The 18,933-nt window shown below is 40.2% G+C and overlaps 3 protein-coding genes across 3 annotated transcripts in view; 1 reads left to right on the top strand and 2 right to left on the bottom strand.

The window, feature by feature from the left end:
* Window positions 1-282: 282 nt before the first annotated feature.
* The window catches only part of LOC116294362 (uncharacterized), a 70,050-nt gene continuing 51,399 nt past the window's right edge, over window positions 283-18,933 (bottom strand). The window contains exons 16-31 of the mRNA XM_089023970.1: window positions 11,625-12,059; window positions 11,232-11,377; window positions 10,363-10,584; window positions 9,916-10,248; window positions 8,855-9,109; window positions 8,284-8,483; window positions 7,726-8,065; window positions 6,803-6,925; window positions 6,346-6,468; window positions 5,938-6,063; window positions 5,480-5,599; window positions 3,494-3,625; window positions 3,274-3,392; window positions 3,072-3,178; window positions 2,598-2,972; window positions 283-2,340 (exon numbers count right to left, since the gene is read on the bottom strand). Of these exons, the coding sequence (XP_088880096.1) occupies window positions 2,178-2,340; window positions 2,598-2,972; window positions 3,072-3,178; window positions 3,274-3,392; window positions 3,494-3,625; window positions 5,480-5,599; window positions 5,938-6,063; window positions 6,346-6,468; window positions 6,803-6,925; window positions 7,726-8,065; window positions 8,284-8,483; window positions 8,855-9,109; window positions 9,916-10,248; window positions 10,363-10,584; window positions 11,232-11,377; window positions 11,625-12,059 (3,319 nt within the window). The 3' untranslated portion in view covers window positions 283-2,177. The remainder of the gene's footprint in view (window positions 2,341-2,597; window positions 2,973-3,071; window positions 3,179-3,273; window positions 3,393-3,493; window positions 3,626-5,479; window positions 5,600-5,937; window positions 6,064-6,345; window positions 6,469-6,802; window positions 6,926-7,725; window positions 8,066-8,283; window positions 8,484-8,854; window positions 9,110-9,915; window positions 10,249-10,362; window positions 10,585-11,231; window positions 11,378-11,624; window positions 12,060-18,933) is intronic.
* On the top strand, window positions 13,194-14,972 carry LOC116289021 (uncharacterized). The gene has a single exon (XM_031695894.2). The coding sequence runs from the start codon at window positions 13,194-13,196 to the stop codon at window positions 14,970-14,972; it is 1,779 nt and encodes a 592-aa protein (XP_031551754.2).
* Window positions 14,904-18,299, bottom strand: LOC148904936 (uncharacterized). The gene is made up of 4 exons (XM_089023941.1): window positions 18,098-18,299; window positions 17,701-18,050; window positions 15,889-17,580; window positions 14,904-15,765 (listed from the first exon to the last, which is right to left on the bottom strand). Exons 1-4 carry the CDS (start codon window positions 18,297-18,299, stop codon window positions 15,055-15,057), a joined length of 2,955 nt encoding a protein of 984 aa, XP_088880067.1. The 3' UTR covers window positions 14,904-15,054.

Here is an 18,933-nt window from a genome sequence, read left to right as displayed (position 1 = left end):
CCGAGTTTTGAATGAAATAGAGATTGGCATAGAATGTCTTCGAAAATGGCACAAAAGAAAAGGGAAGTGAAAATTGAAGCAAATAAAGTAAAAGTTTTGTTTTGTTTAAAAAAGAATTATTTCCTCTCTTCTTCCTTCCTTCCCGCTTCCTTCCTCCTTCCTTCCCGCTTCCCTCCTCCCTTCCTTCCTCCCTTCCTTCCTTCCTGCCTGCCTGCCTCCCTTCCTTCCTTCCATCATTCCTTCCTCCCTTCCTTCCTTCCTTTTTCTTTAAACACAAATAACTTGTCTTTTACACAGTGAAATTTTATTTCATTTTTGCCATTGACCATGGTAATGCTATATTTAAACTTTGAACGAACTATAAAATTTATTTCTTTGAAGAACATAAATTTCTGTGAAACTATTTTTCGAGCGCTACAAAAATACAATAATTTAAAACTATCAATTATAAGTTAAAATCTATATCCCTATATACACCTACTTGCAAGAACGTTGTCATACGATATTAGGACATTAGTAATTTAGTGAGAAAGGAATACATTAAAAGACAAAAGAAAAAGTTCAGCTTCAGTGATCTTCTTTTGTTTTTTAATATAATTCCTATCCCACTAAATCACTGTTCTATTTTCGTATGACAACGTTCTTGCAAGTAGTTGTGTATTATTCTATATATTTCTAAGAAAACAAAGACGGCAATGATGAAAATCCACACAAATGCAATAAAAATTACCTATAGACTATTCAGTTTGATTATAGGTCATCGTGCTGAATCGAATGAAACTGGGCCCGGTTGTAAGAAGGGTGGAAGAAAGCGCTATATTGGATAAGGATTTATCCCGTAGGCGGGAAAGCGCTTACGACCCTTCGTGCAACCGAGCCCCGGAATTACTAAATCACATATACTTTTTATTTCTTGCAAAAATTAAGGCAGTGGTTATAAGCCAATCATAGGACGTGTAATATCTTGACGATTTCACAAACTCCAAGTATTTCAAGAAAGATTTTCGGCGTCAAAGGAGTTAGGTGATTGGTCATTCTAACCGAAAGCAAGTATGGGCATGCATCTTAACACGAGTAGTCGAAACTATGTCGACTTCAAAAAACTCTAAATATATAGGAAGAAGAAACACTAGTCATTCCAGCTATTCTTGGTTCTTAAATTACCATATTTTTATTGCTTATCGCCTATCCCTTTTTGCGCCGACAATCTTTTTTGAAATTGATGTATACAAACACTCGTACACCTAAACAAATTACAGAACATACTGACCTGTGTTTAAACACTACTTATAAAATACAAAGTATTTATCATACTGTTATTTCATAACTTAACGACTATTTTACCTCTTTAATACAAAACTTTCATAACGCTTTTTTGTCTAAACAATTTTAAAAGACTAGAATAAATACATCTTCAGGGGCGGATACAGGATTTTTGAAAGGAAGTGACGTTACAGGACACCCGGCCAATACCACAGGAAGCCCAGAAAAGGCGGGAAAATAAAAATAGTGAAATATTGGCATCTCAAATTTACTGAAATTATATTTGAGAGCTTTTTGTAAACGTGAAAGTTTATCTTGATAAATATTTTAATATTCCCTTTTTTAAAATGATCCCTCGATCCGCCTCTGATCTTCTATAAATGACGACACGTTGCTTAATAACCACCCACCCCTCCCTTCTTCTTTATGAAAAATTCCTTGTTAAATCTAACGCTATAAAAGACGTAACCTTGGTTAATAGCTTCACAAAAGCCACATCTGTGTGGTCGATAAACTTTTGAAGGTCTTGACTGACAGTATAAAATATTATATAAATGGTTACATACATTAATTTGATGTACTATTGACACACTGCACCTTTTTTTTGGATGCCTATGAAGTATTTTTCATTCCGAATTTGATGTCTTCCAGCGAGCATCACCAGCAGCATACTTCTCGATAATCTTTTCTTAGGTCATCAATATTTTCACTCTTGTTCATCGCACATTATGGTGATAGCTTACTGAACAGATACTCTGATACAAGACAATGTGTTTGTTATATGGCTATAAAAACGGTCGGGACGTACTCCTATTTCTACTGACTCTCATCTTTCGTTTTTTGCACACATTCTTAATTTGACTTTGCTACTTTTACCCACACCGTCCATCAATTGCATGTTTTTGGTTCTTATTTCACTCCCTCGAGAAGTGGACGGGTTGGGCTCGGAGACGCTGGTTGAAATACTGTTGTTCGTTAAATGCTTCGTTTAATACTGCTGCGCTTGAGCTAGCTTCCCTCATTTGAATGTCTTCTGGAGGTTTGAGGAACACTTTTCTTTTACTCCGCTTATAGCAACTAGAATAAAAGGAATACTATTAGTATAATGCTGAAAAAAGCGGGACGGGGAGGGGTGAACCATGATCATGAAATCTCAATAGGACATGGTCATAAATGACGTCATACCCAAGTTTATTATGCATATGTTGGAGCTGAGATGTGATGCATTACTTTGAGGCGGGTTTATAATATGAATGTAACCGAGTATGATAGCCTGAACTAAAAAAAAAAAAACAGAAAAGTTTAGTAAGGAAAATTGTTCGGTAGCTACTTACATTACTGCGACAAAGATTATCAACAGAATGAAGACAGTTCCCCCAACAGCAGCTGCGATGATTATAGGCAACATGTCTTTCTCCTTTTTCGTGTTTACCTCTTCTCTCGGCTTTTCTTTATATATTGAAAAGTCAATAATGGATGCGTTAAGAGCCTTCTCGATGTCATTTCGAGAGGCGTTCAAGATCTTGAGCACAATTTCACTGTTCACAGTAATGCCGGTCTGTAGCATGACTGCTCGGGGAAAATTGATGTAAAAAGCAATGCGAGCAACTAGAGAGGAAGCTGGGTATTTCTCTGAATTGATTTGAATTGGAAAACCAGGCATCAGATGAATATTGTCTTGGGTCCAAGTGATGAACTCTGTGGAACGCCTGAAAGATTATAATAAATATGAGATTGTTTTCGTGCAGAAAAGGAAGCATTAATGCCAATCATGGGTTTATATTTTCATGGTTAACACTCCTACGTACCTTGCTCGCTTTACTGGACTAGAGCACAGGTTTCCTTCTTCATTACAATATGTTGTGATAGCTTTTGCTATGGCATTTTTGAATTTCTCTTCTTTTGGCTTATTCCACTGAAAAGTGATAAAAAAGGTCAGGCAACAATCGCGTGAAAACGAAAGTCGAGCTTGGCATTGAAAGTGTCCTTGCTATTGTACCAACTTCTCACCTTGGAAGCATTGAAGTTCTTAACAGTGATGTTGACAGCGTTCATCGTCTCATTCTGGTCTGGTTTCTTCGGTTTTGGGGCCGGAGGAGGTGGAGGAGGCTTTTGTCCTTTCTTAAGACCTTAAACAAACAACACTTACATTAACACTGGATTACCAAAACCTTGATTCATCAAAATATGTCTCAAAGTTTGATAAGGAAATAAAGAAGCTTCTCCTTACCTATACACTTGTTGAGCGTGACATTCCAGTAGAGTCCTCCTTCGCACTCGCATTTGTACGACCCATCTGTGTTCACACATTTCAGTGAAGGGTCTGAGCAGTTGAACGTCCACTCCATGCATTCATTGATATCTAAACACAAGTGACCATGTTAGCGTACAAAATTCAAGTCGTGACGTATTTCCTGTTCCGGTTGCTCAATGCAAAAGCTAAATTAAGACCACAGTTTTAATCCAAAATATGCTTTCCACTTGCCATAAGCAGAATTTTCCTACTATAAAGAAAACTACAAGAAAAATCTTTACAGAATTGGTTTTTTTTATGAGGCCCTAAGTCTTTTCTTACACAAATGATATTACAACCCTAAAATTTTATCAGTTATTATAATTGTACATTGAACATTTTTAAGTTAACTAGCTTCATTATTTTAGAATATGTATATTCCATATTCTCTTTATTTAATATAAATTGATTATTTATGCTTTTACTTTCAATTCATCTTTAGACTTGTTGTAATGCGCATCTGAAACTTTTTTTTAAAAATCGATATTTGCGCACTATATAGCTCTTATTAACCGAGTGCGAGGTCCGTACCGTAAGTTATGGACCGAGTTTTTTCCACTGCCTTATGGCCCAAGCGCGTAGCGCGCGGGCCATAAAAAAGTGGGGAAAAACGAGGATCCATAACTTACGGTACGGACCGAGCAAACGAGGTTAATAAGATATTTATTATATGGCAAGGCATTGAGATCAAAAAGAGGCGAAGCAACAAAAAGTAAAGTTGACAGCGCATGTCAAACGAGAACTGCATTGGAAGGGCTTCCTGTACGTGCCAAAAGTCATGTAGTGTTTGAGTCACTCAAAAGGCGAAGTTTTAGTTTACTTTGAAAGAATTTAGCTAAAGTTTAAAGTTTTCTGAAATACTAGTTAACAAAAGTGAGGCTTTATTTTGCAAAACATATAAATGCAAAGCAAAAAAGGCATCAAAAGAAGACCTCGGGAACTCAACATGAGATTTAGAAGAAAACTGTCGTACTTCAAACTTCAAGATATTCACAACCAAGATGAAAAATACTACAGCCTTCCGCTTGTTTTCCTGCCTTTTATTGATAAAAAAACTCAAAAACTGTCTCCAGAAATGAATGAGAAGCTTTGGAAAATTACGGCTGGCTGAACATGGATAGTTTTCGTCAATTTTCAACGTTTTAACTGTTTGAAGCAGGCCGCCATATGTACAATGGCTGAAGTCATGAAGAAGGCACACTTTCGACTCAATTAAAAAAGGTACTGCCAACTCTCCTGTCTAAAAATACATCCAAATTCAAGTGGGGGTGAAATATTACTGAAATATGGACATACTTCAAGAGCGGATGAGCCTAGAAAACTGCTTAAAACGTTTACGAAAGAAACTACTGGCTTCTTCACCCGATTGATTCAGATAAGTTCAAACTGGACGTTGTTAGCTCACTGAAATAACAAATTTACGTTAATTCTACTCGTAAACCTATCTTTATTTCATTTACTGAATTAGCCGCTGTTCACCACCCTTTAGTTCGTAGTTTGACATAGTTTTAGCTTTAGCATAGTTAGTCTTTCTAGTTTTTTCTAGTCGTACAAAATCGCTCAACTAGTGCCGTGTAGAGCCTTGATCGAAAGGGTTTCGCTTGTATGAAAGAGTTGTCGCTTGTTTGATAAGTTTTACATTAAATGCCAGTGACTTTCAGTTATCTCTAATTATTTATTGAAGGTTTTCCGACGATTTTCATCCAGAAATATATTTTTTTGATAAAGATTTGAATGTTTTAAAAGATCATAAGCACGTACACTCAGTGAATCATTTCATCTTTCGGTCCGTACCGTAAGTTATGGACCGCAAATTGACCAATCATAGCGCGTGAAATTACCTTGCCATATAATAAAAATTAATATGCATCCAGGTACCATCGTCGTCATATGGTCATAAAACAGACGAAATAAAGGTCTTACCAATGCAAGTTTTGTTGTCAGAAGAGAGTCTAAATCCTTGAAGACATGAACAATAGTAGCCGCCTTCCGTGTTGTGGCACCTTTGGTTACAGCGGTTCTTAGTGGCACACTCGTCCACGTCTGCAATCATATGCAAAATACAATCAAGTACGTCCACTCCTGCTCATTTATGGGGAAATATCTGGACTAACTTTAAACACCAATGAGTGTCTAGACTACAGTATGTGACGTTATGGGAATATATGACGTCATTTCTCTCACTGACAATTTATCACGTCAGGAAATCTATTACAAGTTTTCTGGTCATTGATTATGACCAGGTATTTTCCTGGCAAATCAGTGCACGGGGTTTTGTTGGTACTGTGATATTACCTTGACATGTCAGTTTTCTGGTCATTGATTATGACCAGGTATTTTCCTGGCAAATGCATGAGGTGTTGTTGGTACTATGGTATTACCTTGACATGTTATCTCGTCATCCTTCAGTTCATATCCTTTGTAGCACGAACATTTCTGTTGATTATCCGATAATTTGTAACAAACTTGTGTGCACTGATGCTCATCCTTTTGGCAGGGATTCGTAGCTGTGGATAAAGAAACAGCTGCTTGGTACAAGGCATAGCAGGGAAACCAACACGACCATCCCAAGGAGACGCCAATGAGGAGAAGGAAATTGTCTGCCCCCTTATATTCAGCAAGAAAACGATCCTAGCGCCAATATTCTTCGTTTTTGTCACATATTCTTCTTGCAAAGGACTAACCCTTTTTTATGAATTCCCATAAGACATTCAAGTGACAAAAAGGTAAAAAATTAATAAAGAGATAAAGAGAAAAGAAGAACGAGATAACTCGGGTTTACTACTCACGAACACAAAGCTTTGGGTTTCCTGGGTCAACTTTGAAGTTGTCGTTGCAAGAACAATTGTAACTTCCTGGAGCGTTTGTACATTTGTGCATGCAGTCGCTTGCCGGAACACACTCGTCTATGTCTACAAGTATAGCATAATAAAACCTTGATTAGCTATGCATTGAACTATTTGAGTTGATGTGTTTACAGTGGTGGAATTAAAGGGGGTTACAGGGTGCCCATGCACCCTCCTTTTAGCTCGGAATTAGTTGGTTCAATTACACTGTAAAGATTGTAAAATTGAAGGTGCACCTTATTAATTTTTGAGCCCTTTCCCCTCCCCCTCCCACCTCTCCCCACCCTCCCACCTCCCCTCCCCCCCCTCCCACCTCCCCCCCCCCCCCCCTGCTCGAAATACTAGATCCGCCTATGTGTGATAAATCTAGATAAGAATTATTTACGTGGAGGGAACTTACCTTGACAGGTTTTCTTGTCTGCCTGGAGCTGATATCCGCTTTTGCAAGAACATTCGTAAGACCCTGGTTTGTTGAGACAAAGCTGGTCACAGTCTTCATTATCATCTCCACACTCATCAATGTCTAAAGGGAAGAAGCAATTAATATCTTATCTCCATTTTGGTTCATTCAGCAAGTGGTTTTAGGTTCCTATAATACTGAATTGTATAGTCCAATGATCGATCCTCATATAAATTTTTGTATCTGTGAAACCGGTTTTCGTTCAAGAGGCAATAGGGAGTTCTGCACCTGTGTACCAACTGCAACAAGATTAAAGTTTTCCCATCTACATGTTCTCGTTCTACTACAAAGTGGTTCATCCTCTGAGTACCAGGTTGGACAGGCCACACATTCTTCATCGCATGTATTCCCGTACCAATTCCAAGTTCTCCATCCCTAGTTACCCGACTGATGGGATACGAACGATAGACCTTTTTACCCATACGGCGGCCATCTTGAATTCTATTGCTTTAATCAAGACATTATGGGATGTCGAGGTCAGTAGCAAATATTGGGAAAATTATAGACTGCACAGCTGTCAGGATGACTTAACTTTACACTTTTCAATGAGAAACACATCTAAAAAGCAATTTAATTTGCTGGTAGTTGGAACAATATGCGAAAGTCCAAAACTTATTAACTTATATAATTATTTTAAAACGTAACCCCGCTATTATATGCTTTATAATTCTTTTACGTGTTTGCCCCCTCAGCATCCCATAATTCAAGATGGCCGCCGTATCAGTAAAAAGGACTATTCCCTCAAATCACCTATATTCCCGTACCGGCACAAGGTGCTTATCCCTTGGGTAGGTACCCCATTGGACAGGGAACAGATTCTTCATCGTACCGCAACTCAATCAACTGTGCACACACCGGCGTACCTTTACAAGAGGCTCCATTTCCTGTGTATCCATCGGGGCAAGGAGCGCATTCGTAGCCATCAGTCACGTTAGCTGGAGGAGGCAAGTCAATGCAATCTACTCCAGGATAACAAGGGTTTAGATTTGCTTCACACGCATCGATATCAGTCTCACAATACTTCCCCGTGTATCCATCCACGCAGTTGCAAGCATTCTCGATAAACTTCTCTTCCCCCGAGTCTGCGCCAGTGATCTTGCTTGGCTTTTCACAGTGTCCTCCGTGGTGACATGCGCAGAGGTAAATTTTTGGTATTAAAGCGGATACAGATTCACCATCTGATGCGATAAACTGAAGGTCAAGCTGATAAAATAATAACATCTTGTTAGCATATTGTTCTTTCGTATTTTGTTGTATCTATTATATTTCGACGAGTACAAAACACAGCGTCTTGTGAAGCTAAGTGACATGATCTCACGAACAAAATGGCGGCCGTCATGAATATAATTTTGCAAAGTCAAACAATGCAGCACAATACGAAGTATATATTTGGAAACGTTTGGTAAAAAGGTCTTTTTTACCTTTTTTGTGGTAACGAACCAAGTGATGTTCCAATAAGATGTGTTTGAGTGTCTCACTTGTCCGTCAGCAGGTAAACCAGTGACATTCAACGTAATCGAATCATCGTTCGCATCAGTCACCTCCACAATCACAGTAGCTGTTGTATTGACTGTAAGTTCTATTACTGAGGAACTGTTGCTGATCTTAGGCGGGTCGTTGCCTGCGTTGAAAGTGGTAAAAACAAACCATTTAAATGTGCAGACACCCGGTTAGCTCAGTTGGTTGGGCAACGGCATCTCGTGCGGGAGGTCATGGGTTCAAGCTCTGACCGAACCAACTTCCAACACTCAGAGCCTTAAAATATATAAGTAAAAGGTGCTGCTTTTGCTTTAAGGATACCTACAAGTACTTAGACCAGCTCGGATGACCACGTAAAATGGCGGTCCCGGCTCACTTAGAGACGTTACTCATGGAGACGCAATTAGTTCATCGCTTGCGACTCTCAAGTGTCATCCTCCCAAGTAAAGTTGCTTTCATTTTTTTACTTTACTTTGTATTGCAGAAAGCTTTCGTAATAATTACTGAACTTACTCATTTTCTTGGAGTCATTGACGAGTTGTGATCCCAGCTGCTTGGTACTCAGTCCTATCTCTACGTCTCCAGTCGATGCCGCATCAAACAAACAACTTGCGTCACCTTGACATTTCGTTTCTGCCTCTATTCTCAGCGAATCATTGTAAAACTTTAATTCTTCTACGAACATTGGACGGAACGTTTTATTGAGGAACGTGTCGGAGCTTTCACCTTCTTTGTACGTAAATAGCGAGGTTTCGTTGGTAACTTGCCCTGAAAATGGGTAAAAAGATTGTTAGCAAAGTATAACTTAGAATCTTTCGTTCTCTGCTTTTATGCGCATCTGTTATCTGTGTTTATTTCAATGTAGTTCATTAAAAAAGAAACTCGTCATCGCTAATCATCACCGCAAGTACACCAGTGACGCGGCTAAACGGGGTCGAACTGAAAGCATGTGAGGGCTCCTCTGGCAGCCGCCATACAGTCCATGTATGTCCCCAGAGCACAGTTCTAACAAGTTTGAATTAGTTAGGTTTGATTTGTGACTGGAGGTGTGATTTTAAAGTTATAAGCAATCGATCCAACAGCAATAAAAGACGAAGATTTTAACGGGAATAACTGAATAACGATATATGTTAATGATTAGCTAAATTAAAAAGATACTTCTTAAGATCACGTTTAAAAATAGCCAAATAGCATTTTTCACCGTTGCTTAAATAGATATCGCAAAGCCTTGTGGGATCGAAATGCTGAAAACATTGCAAATAAAGGCTCCAATTACATGAAGAAGAAGATTATCAGTCGAAAAACCATAGTTCTTCCATGAATTGGAAACAACAAGACTACGAAACATTGTTGCAACATGTCAACATATGCGTTTGGCTTGGCCTGTCCGCATTTCACTCCTATGATTCACAATTGTGATGCCATCCGTTGAAAGAGCTATGAAAGAGCAGTGCTGTTAATATTCAGTCAGTGGAAGCGCATTCCATAATCTTGGTGCACAAACTGGAAATTATCTAGAATCGTATCTTTACATTTATCTGTTACGCCATGCCACCCATATCAACCATACTTACAAGCCATTCCATATTTATGATGAATATTTCTGCCCGTCATATTATGTGGGAGTACTGTTCCATCAGGTAAAGTAAAATCATCCTCTGGATTTCCATTCCAAGTTCCAAGAAGACCTTTTGTCTTGTTCTTGAACGACTCTGGAGCAGCAGTGACGATGGAAAGTATGTTCTGTTTTTCGCATATTGTTACCGACATTCCTGAAGGGAAGCTCATCTCCAAGCATTGTTTCTCAGGCTTGGAGACCGTAACAGAACCGTTATCGAGATCAATAGATTCGTTGGTCAGGCTTTTGAAATCAAAAGTCTTTCCATCTACGAGAACTTCCATCGTTTCTGACAATAAAGGAATGCATTACATACATCGTTAATTGAAAAAAAAGAGATTGAGAAGAACTAAAATGAGAATGATAATTTAAAAGCAAGAGCTAGATTTTCACAGGTTTTTACCATTATCATACGGCAAGGTAACTTGTACTGGAACAGAATTGTTCTCTTTGGCTACAGCTCCACTAAACACGGTAGCAGTGCCATTTCCTTTAGCAAGTCTCGTTCGGGCTTGTAGCTGAAAGTAACCATCTTTTGCATCCAGCATGACGTACTCTCCAAGACCGTTGAATGTATAGTTCTTGCTGTCCAGTGTGACGAAGTGAGGGTCGCCCCAAAACCAACCTTGGAAAGGAATCACAGTAGTTAGTTGGGATTAGTACTATTCATTTTTGTGGCGGGATTCCTGTGTAAAGCATAGAGGCGAAGGAACTGGGATTTAGATCTAAAGCAACAAACCTATTGACCTTTTTCGAGTTTCAGATTACCGCTGTGTTCCTTGATTACAGACTCATTTGCTCAGGCTTAGCCTCGTATCAGTGTCTTAGTATTCACAAATACTAACGGTAAAGTAAAGGATGCACAACTTCTACAATACACCACTTTAAAATTCCACGGACCTTCACTGGAACACAGGAATATTCTGTACAAAGTCGAGGCTAACCCTGAGCAACAGAGAACTCAAAACTGGAGTATTCCTCTTGACGATCGGATTACCTGGTGCGCATGTTGCACACTGGGATGCCTATGTACAGAAAGGAGGCGAAGGATCGGGAAATAAGATCCTATTATAAAGAAACCAATTGCTCTTGACAATTTGATAACCGATTGCGCATGTCACGATACCGTTAATTGAATAAGAATGAAACTCAGACACCGTGTTTTAAAAAAGGTTTCAACTATCTTGACACCACGTTTCGGACGTTAGTCCTTCGTCGGAGTAAAAGAGCAAACACTGTTACAGAGTGACACCATTGCAATACTTTACTCACTCCATCTCGGTGGGATGTAACGTGAACACGTGTCTGATGGCCGTGCTTCTTGGTACATCCAACACATGTTGCTATTGATACAGCAGTCGTCATATGCCTGTTTATCATCATTCTGGTATTCAGTGGGGTACCTATACTTATGAAACCTGAAATGGAAACAAACACGTTACAATGTTGAGTGGAGAAAAGAGGATCAGGGTTAGGGAGAAATGGCTTTAAATAAAAGAGGTGAGAGGTTGAAACAACAGAATATTTAAAAGCCTGTTCATCTCTGCTCAATGTTTGATCCTGTGTGGATTAAAGACGTTCTCCCTTTCTTCCTCCCTTGCTTATCCCTGTCTCCCTTTGTTCGAAGAACAATGAAATTCAAGAATTGCTGGTGGGTCTACTTACCTGTGCGCGTTGCCTCCATCTGGAAAGCCATTTGCCAAAAAGCTAATCCACCACCACCACCCCCACCAGTGCTGTCTTCTCTCAAACTTGTAACAACACTCCTGTCCCCACCCCCATGAGGAAGGAAAGCGGGAGTAGTAACAAATGCGAGGCCAACTCCACGTGGTAAATCTGAATCTTCTATCTCTCCATGCTTGCCATTCACTGCATGGACATGGTTCTAATGACTGTGTAAATGCGCGAGCATCTCCTTGCTGGTAGTACCAGTTCACACATCTAAGCCTGTGGTCCTCTTCTCCTCGTGAGTCTTCAAGACGAATGAATACTCGTCCTTGCATTCCATTCCCGGTAGCTTGAATGGTTTGGCTGTCAGGGGATTTGAAAACGTTCAATCCTTCTATCTGGTCGATGTCGACGACCATTACGTCACCAGAACTATAGAGTAAGATAATGATAATCATCATCACCATCATCACTATCATCATCGTCATCATCAACATTTCCCAAAATCAATGATATCATGTCTTGAACCTTATAGGACATTGTACGACTCGTTATTCGATTGACACCAAGTTAGTGATAGTTAGAAAGGTATCATTTTATCGATAGTTGCTTTAATTTTCGTTCAAAGTCACTTGAGATCGTCAAATTCCGACTATTTGTTCCTCGTAGTTTTGTTTACGTTCCCTTTGCTTATTCAGAACTGAATACATAAGGTGTCTAGAGGACCAAGTATTATTTGTTGAGTGCAAATCGGAACATAAATAGTTGTTAATCGGAACAAAATGTTCTCATTAGTTGAACACAGGAACAGCAAGGTTCCTTTAAGCTGAAAATTGTTCCTATTCAATGTATTATCGGAACGAGTGGTCCTCATTTGTGTTCCTTTGAACATTGATTGTTCCATTTTGCATGCAAGGGAACACCTGTTCCCTTGTTGAAGAGTTCCTTTTTTCAAAAGTGTTCCTATTAGACAACAACAGGAACAAACGTTCCTATCGTTGACATCTCAATTAGGAACACAATGTTGACTGTTCTTGGTACATTGACAAAAAGACAATGTAACGAACAGTACAGGACGAGTTCAAACATGCTCATGCATGACTGTACGTGTCTGGGCAAGTCTCAAACAATGCAGAACAAGTTTAAATATGTCCAGGCATGTATAGACATGACTGCGCATGTCTGGGCAAGTCTTTAACAATACAGGTCAAGTTTAAACATGTCCAGGCATGTATAGACATGACTGCGCATGTTTGGGCAGACAAGCTCAAACATGCTTAGTGGTATTGTGCATGGTCAGCATAAAAGAACAAAGGCTATTCGGGCAAGTTCAGGCAAATTTAGGCATTACAATGTAAGTTTGGGCATTTCCATAATCATTTTTCTTTTTAATCGATCTAAATTAATGGAATAGAAGAGAAGACAAAAACCTGTTTATCATATAAGATCATAGTTTCTTATAGTAACCAATGACTTTTGAGATTCGGTCTCTTGGGGTATATGAAAGTTATAAAAGCAAATATTCCAGTAACTATGAATGAAGTTGAGGTCATAGGTAAATCAATGATGAGTAAGCACAGTAGAGAAATCGATTGGTCGAAAATCAACGGCGCCTTGCCGAAACCAAAAAGATTACATTTAGAAGAAGACGAAGAAGATGGCCTTTTCCACTGTCCAGTGCCATCATGCAACCATGATGCATTTGGGACACGAAGAGGATGCAGAAAACATGTGAAAAAGAAACATCGTTGGTTTTATTTTTTCGACGAACAGCCTGATGTATCCACTCAAACAACATCCAATTCTGGCGATGAAAAAGTCAACCCAACTCAAGCAAGTCAAAGTGTCAAAAAAATCGTTCCATGCTTTGATATTTCAAGTACTCTTGGCAAAGAATTTGAGAAATGGTTGATTGGAAGCGGTGGGGGATGCAAAACTCCAAAACAGGCTCAACAAATTATTCGAAAAAGTTTTAAGTTTTTGAAATTTTGTTGTGAAGACGACGACGACGAAGAAGACTTAAGTTGGGACATAGTGGATTTCTGCTTGAGTTCACCTAGTTTCATTTTCAAATTTGCGGATGCCATGCAGACGGATTGGGGACTGGGTCATGCAGGTCGCGTTGGATACTTGGATGCTATATCAGACTTGCTAGATTTCCGCAAGATCCATGGCACATCATCCGATACGGTTTTGCGAAATCAAACGTGCACCGAGGTCTATTTGAAGAGAGCACGTAAAACAGTGGCCAAAATGATGAGACTACAATGGACCAATGATCTGGACATTGAAACACTCGAAGCCAAGGGCCACTGGGCCACAATGGAAGAGTTGTTACAAGTGATCACCTATCACCTTCCGCGATATGAATACGTGCTTAAAGTGTGTCGAGAAACACCTGACAAGGTGACCCCTTCAGACTTGTTGTTTGCTACCAAATTTGTGGCCGTGTATTTGTTTATTAAAGTTAAGGGTTCTCGTCCAATGACTTATCAGTATTTGACAGTGGACATGGTCGAATCGGCCAAAAGCAATGGGGGTTTCATTGACCAGAAAAAATTCAAGACCACCTCCAAGTATGGATTTGATTCATTGTACTTGACCGACACCAGCATGCAAGTGTTGGAAGGATACATTAATGTCATACGACCTCATCTAAAACCAGTCTGCGAATACGTTCTCGTTACCAGGAACGGCAGTCAGCACAGTAAAATCGGACAACTGATGAGCAAATTAGTATTCGATGCAACTGGCAAGTACATTCATCCGACGCGATACCGTCAAATCGTCGAAACGGCCAGTCGGAAACACCTCGAAAGCAACGAACAATGCACGATTTCCGAAGATCAAAAGCACAGCTCTGTTGTAGCTAGGGTACATTATCAAAAACGAAGGTCTCGCGAAGTTGCCACGAAGGCTCACGAATATCTGAAAAAATTGCACGGAGAAAAAGGGACTGAGTTGACCAACGATGTTCGTTCTCGACTCTCAAACGATTTGGCGAGCAATTCACTCGGTCAAGATCCCCCCGTTGTCGAAAAACCGAACTCCAACGAGCCGACTGTCGTCGGAAATGTCCAAGTGACTGGATCATCGTCGCAACTTCAATGCGAGAAAAACGACTTCGAGCCTGAACCTCCGAGATCTACTACTGACAAGCCAAAGAAAAGGAAACTGCTTCTCTTCACACCGATCGAAGATGAATTCTTAAAAGCAGGGATAAAACGATATGGCTTTGGACAATGGACGGCTATTTTGAGGGACTCTAGCTACAAGTTTCAAGAGGGACGAACAGCAAACTCGTTGTTAAATCGCGCTTTGCGAAAGTTTAACTCAAATAAATAAACTTTATTGATTGTCAGTTTGAATCAATGTAGATCCTTTATTAGTGTTTTATTAGTATTATTTACTAGTCATTATCTAAGTTTCACTGAACTTTTCTATTGGTTTCATGAAATAGGGAAGTTATCCTGGGTCTCTTGGCACCATTCTCACTTGTCCTGGCCTCTTGAGAGTCTTCTTTGCGCCTTTTCATTTGGTCACTTATAAAACCCTCGTGTTCTTGAGATCGCGCGGTCAAAAGGGATTGACTTGGTACGTCTGCCGACCCTTCCTGATCGGATATTGCTAAGACGTGTGGGGTGAACGGCAAGGCATCATGCAATGAGGTAACCAGATGCTTCATGTTATCTTCTAGTAGACCCCATTCGACACACTTTTTTCGCCTCTCCAAAACTGCTTTTTCGCACTTGAACAACTTTAGATTGGTGAAGTGGGTTTTCAGCTTGTCACTCAAAACCTCCTGTAAACAATTTGTGGACTTCCGTTGGGTTGTGTTGGTTGGATCGGACTGCAGTTTTAAGACGCAGGCGTATAGTTTGCGCTCGGTTCTTTCCACCCATGGATTTTCAAAAGCGGTCTTTATCTTATTGTCTTCTTCTCGTTCTCTCTTCTCTAGCAATTTCTGGTGGATGGCTTCCAATTCTTGCTGGATTTGTGGGGGCATGGGTTCCATGTCATCTCTCGGAAGGAGATCTACGCTTTCCCTCGACACTCCTTTCGACTCTAGGATTTCCTGTCTTCGTCTGTATTCTCTTTCTTTGCGCTCCTTTTCTTCTCGCATCCTTTCAACATGGCCCTAATAGAATCGGAACAATTGGATATTGATCCATCAATAACATAAAAGGGTATGTAAGTTAAATAAACAGAAACATTCAATACGTGGACGTGGTAACAGAAAAACAACCCAATACCAACTAACCTGGAGAAGTTGCTGGAGCTGTCGATAACGCAGCGAATTCGAAGAACACTGTCTTAGTGTTTTCTTCAAAGTGCGGACCATACTTTTATCTTTCTCAGAGTCTTCTTGGAACTCTCCTGACAGCAATGAATCCTGTGTTTCGTCGTCGTTGTCCTCCTCCTCCTCCTCCTCCTCCTCCTCCTCCTCCTCCTCGCCGCTCTCGTTAATGTCGTCATCACCTTGTTGACGGCCGATCATCGGCGAGGTGTCATTTGTCAATACATCTTTGAAGACCAGTGATCTTAAAGCTTCTTTCTCAGACTCCTTGAGAAAACCTTCCTGTGTATCAGACTCCTCCTGGTGTTCGCTGTCATCCGTGCCACTGTCCACCTCATCCTCTGCTGGGCGTGCTTTCGATGCCGCCCAAACTATGCACTCCATTGGATGTCTTTGGAGCCATTCTGCGGCTCGCTTCTTCAGTCGTGGAAGACTCTTGAACGTGTACGTCCTAAGTCTGCGCTCCATGGCTGGTTGATGTTCTGGCTCGAACTCGAGCTTGTTTTGGGCTGTAATGATCATGGGACATCGCTTTATGAACGACTTGGCTGTTCGGTATTTCACGTCATGCGCAGCGTAACCTCCCTGAGTGAGTATTTTCCAGTCATCGATGTCTAAGGTTGACGGCGTTGCTTCGTCGATGAACACCACTTCAGTGTAATCTGTAATCATGGCTTTGTTAAACACTCGTTGTTTGGTGATGATAACAATGTTTTGATGGTGTATGACGCCGAGCAGTGGAATAAATAAGCTCGTCTTGCCACTGTTTGTATCCCCGACGAGGCATGGCACCTTTTCCTTGTGCTTTTTCTTATTATAGTTCAGCAATTTCAAAAAGTCCTGGCAGAAAATTTCAATTTCCACTTCACTCAGACTATTTTCCAGAATCTCTCGAAAGTACTTGGGGTTGGGCTCCTTCGCATGGTCAAAAGGACAAAATGCTCTGGGCGTGATTTGTCCGATGTCTTTTTCGTCAATTGCATGGTCAACAAATCGACGTCCTTTGATTGACCAACAGTAGCCATCATTCACTTCGATGAGGTCGTAATCCACATTTATTGGTCGGATGACTTCACAAAAGGGGTCGGACAGGATATCAATCACCTTCTTCATGTCCTTTAGGAGGCGCGCCTTGAAATCATCATTGGCTGCTAGAATGTTCACAAAAGGTCTGGGGTCACACTTGTACGAGTAAGTGTATTTTGATTTTTCCATGTGCTTGTATATTTTACCACGATAAACTGCATAGCCTAAGGTTTTCATGGCGATCCCGATGTCGTTGATGAGCACTGTGAGATGGTCACAAAACCTTTGGGATTGATCTTGATCCTCGGCAGACTCTTGCGTCTTGCTGGAATTTGATTCCTCAAAGCCAAATTTGTCGATGTTTAGTTTAGCACTCTCCAACTTCAAGATGGCTTCTTGGAGGCAGCTCTGGAATGCTTTGTTTACTAGCGTAACTCTGACTACGCTCTCAGTAACAATACAGTCATCCACTATATCCATGCTGTCGCTCATGTAGTGCGATGCCTCTGCTTTCAAAAGTGATTGGTACGAGGAATTCACAAGGTCTCTCATAAAAGGATTTCTGTGGTCCTTCAGCACTTTATATAATTCTTTCAATGCGGCGGATTCTCTGCTTTCCTGAAACTTCACCTGACATTGAATGAAACACAAAATATAATTAGGTAATCTAAGATTAATTAATCAACAGTAATCATAGAAAGCTACCAATCTTGACGTATTACTGGCTAAAACGTTGAGTCCAAACATTACCTGATTAGCTACTGTTTCCACGTCACACTCTAGTAAAACTCTATGCACTATAAGTGGATTAGCCGGCGCTCCGTTTGGCGTAGTCAACGCAATCCAATACCCAACCGCTGGAGACAACTTTTTATCAACCAAGGTTTGATTGGCCGCTATCCATCCTTGGCTTGTTCCACCAGCAATCAACTGACTTGCCGTAATTTCTTCATCATCTTCACTTTCGTCGTCATCTTCAGCTACATCTGTGCCCTTGGCCCGAGTCTTTTGGCCTACACTTTTCCGACTTTGTGTTGTTATACTACTAAAGAAAAATGCAACGTTTCTTATCCCTGAAAAAGAAATGCAAAGGGTGAATGTTCAGTAAAGCAAATCGTTAATTGCGAGAACAAAATGCAACACTTACCAAGCAATGCTTTGTCACACGTATCTCTCGTGAGACAAACGTTAAGCCATGCGCTTTCTAGCCCTTGATCACGGACTTCTGGACAACACTTGGCACTTATGATGCTGCATTTTCCGGATATGATGGGACTCAAGTAACATAACGCAGCTCCCTTGATAGCCTCACTGTTCAGCTGTCTACACGGATTCTTCGTTCGTCTCATCTCGTAGTGATATTGTGGCAAATGTGGAACTGACTTATATAGGGCCAAATGTGTAAAGTCACAATGAATAAATCTGACGGCACCGTTCGATTTAGTTCCTTAAAAGGTCTGAACTGTGAAATGACCCAACCCATATGGGACCATTGAAACTCGTATAAAGCATGTCTTGAAAATAAAAGTATAAACATCCATACTACTGGGACCTTAGGTAAGCAATTTTACAAAATTGAACAGAAGGAACAAAAATAAGAAACTGCGAACATTCCATACACATTCTTGTTGATTTCACACGTCTTCAGCATATGCTAACCATATACATTTGACAGAGTTCGATCCCTAATATTCAAATTATAATACATTCCTAGCCTGTCCTGTGCGAAAGTTATTTGTTATGGAAAGATTTCAGGGATTTCACGGAACTCACATCCGTATAATACATAGTATCGTGATAGGAAAAAATAAAAATATAAAGAGGAGTACTGCGCTAATCAGTCAGTCTAATACATAAATACTGCAAGTACATTCCTTGCCTGCCCTGTGCAAAAGTTATTTCTTATTGATAGATTTTAGGGATTTCACGGAACTCGATCCGTATAATACATAGTATCGTGATAGGAAAAAACATAAAAAGAAG

The sequence above is a fragment of the Actinia tenebrosa genome, unplaced genomic scaffold (assembly GCF_029948245.1).
Source record: "Actinia tenebrosa isolate PJP-AT-01 unplaced genomic scaffold, QUT_ActTen_1.0 PGA_scaffold8__29_contigs__length_14323225, whole genome shotgun sequence".
Classification (NCBI taxonomy): Eukaryota; Metazoa; Cnidaria; class Anthozoa; order Actiniaria; family Actiniidae; genus Actinia; species Actinia tenebrosa.
This window is presented reverse-complemented; position numbering and strand designations above follow the sequence as displayed.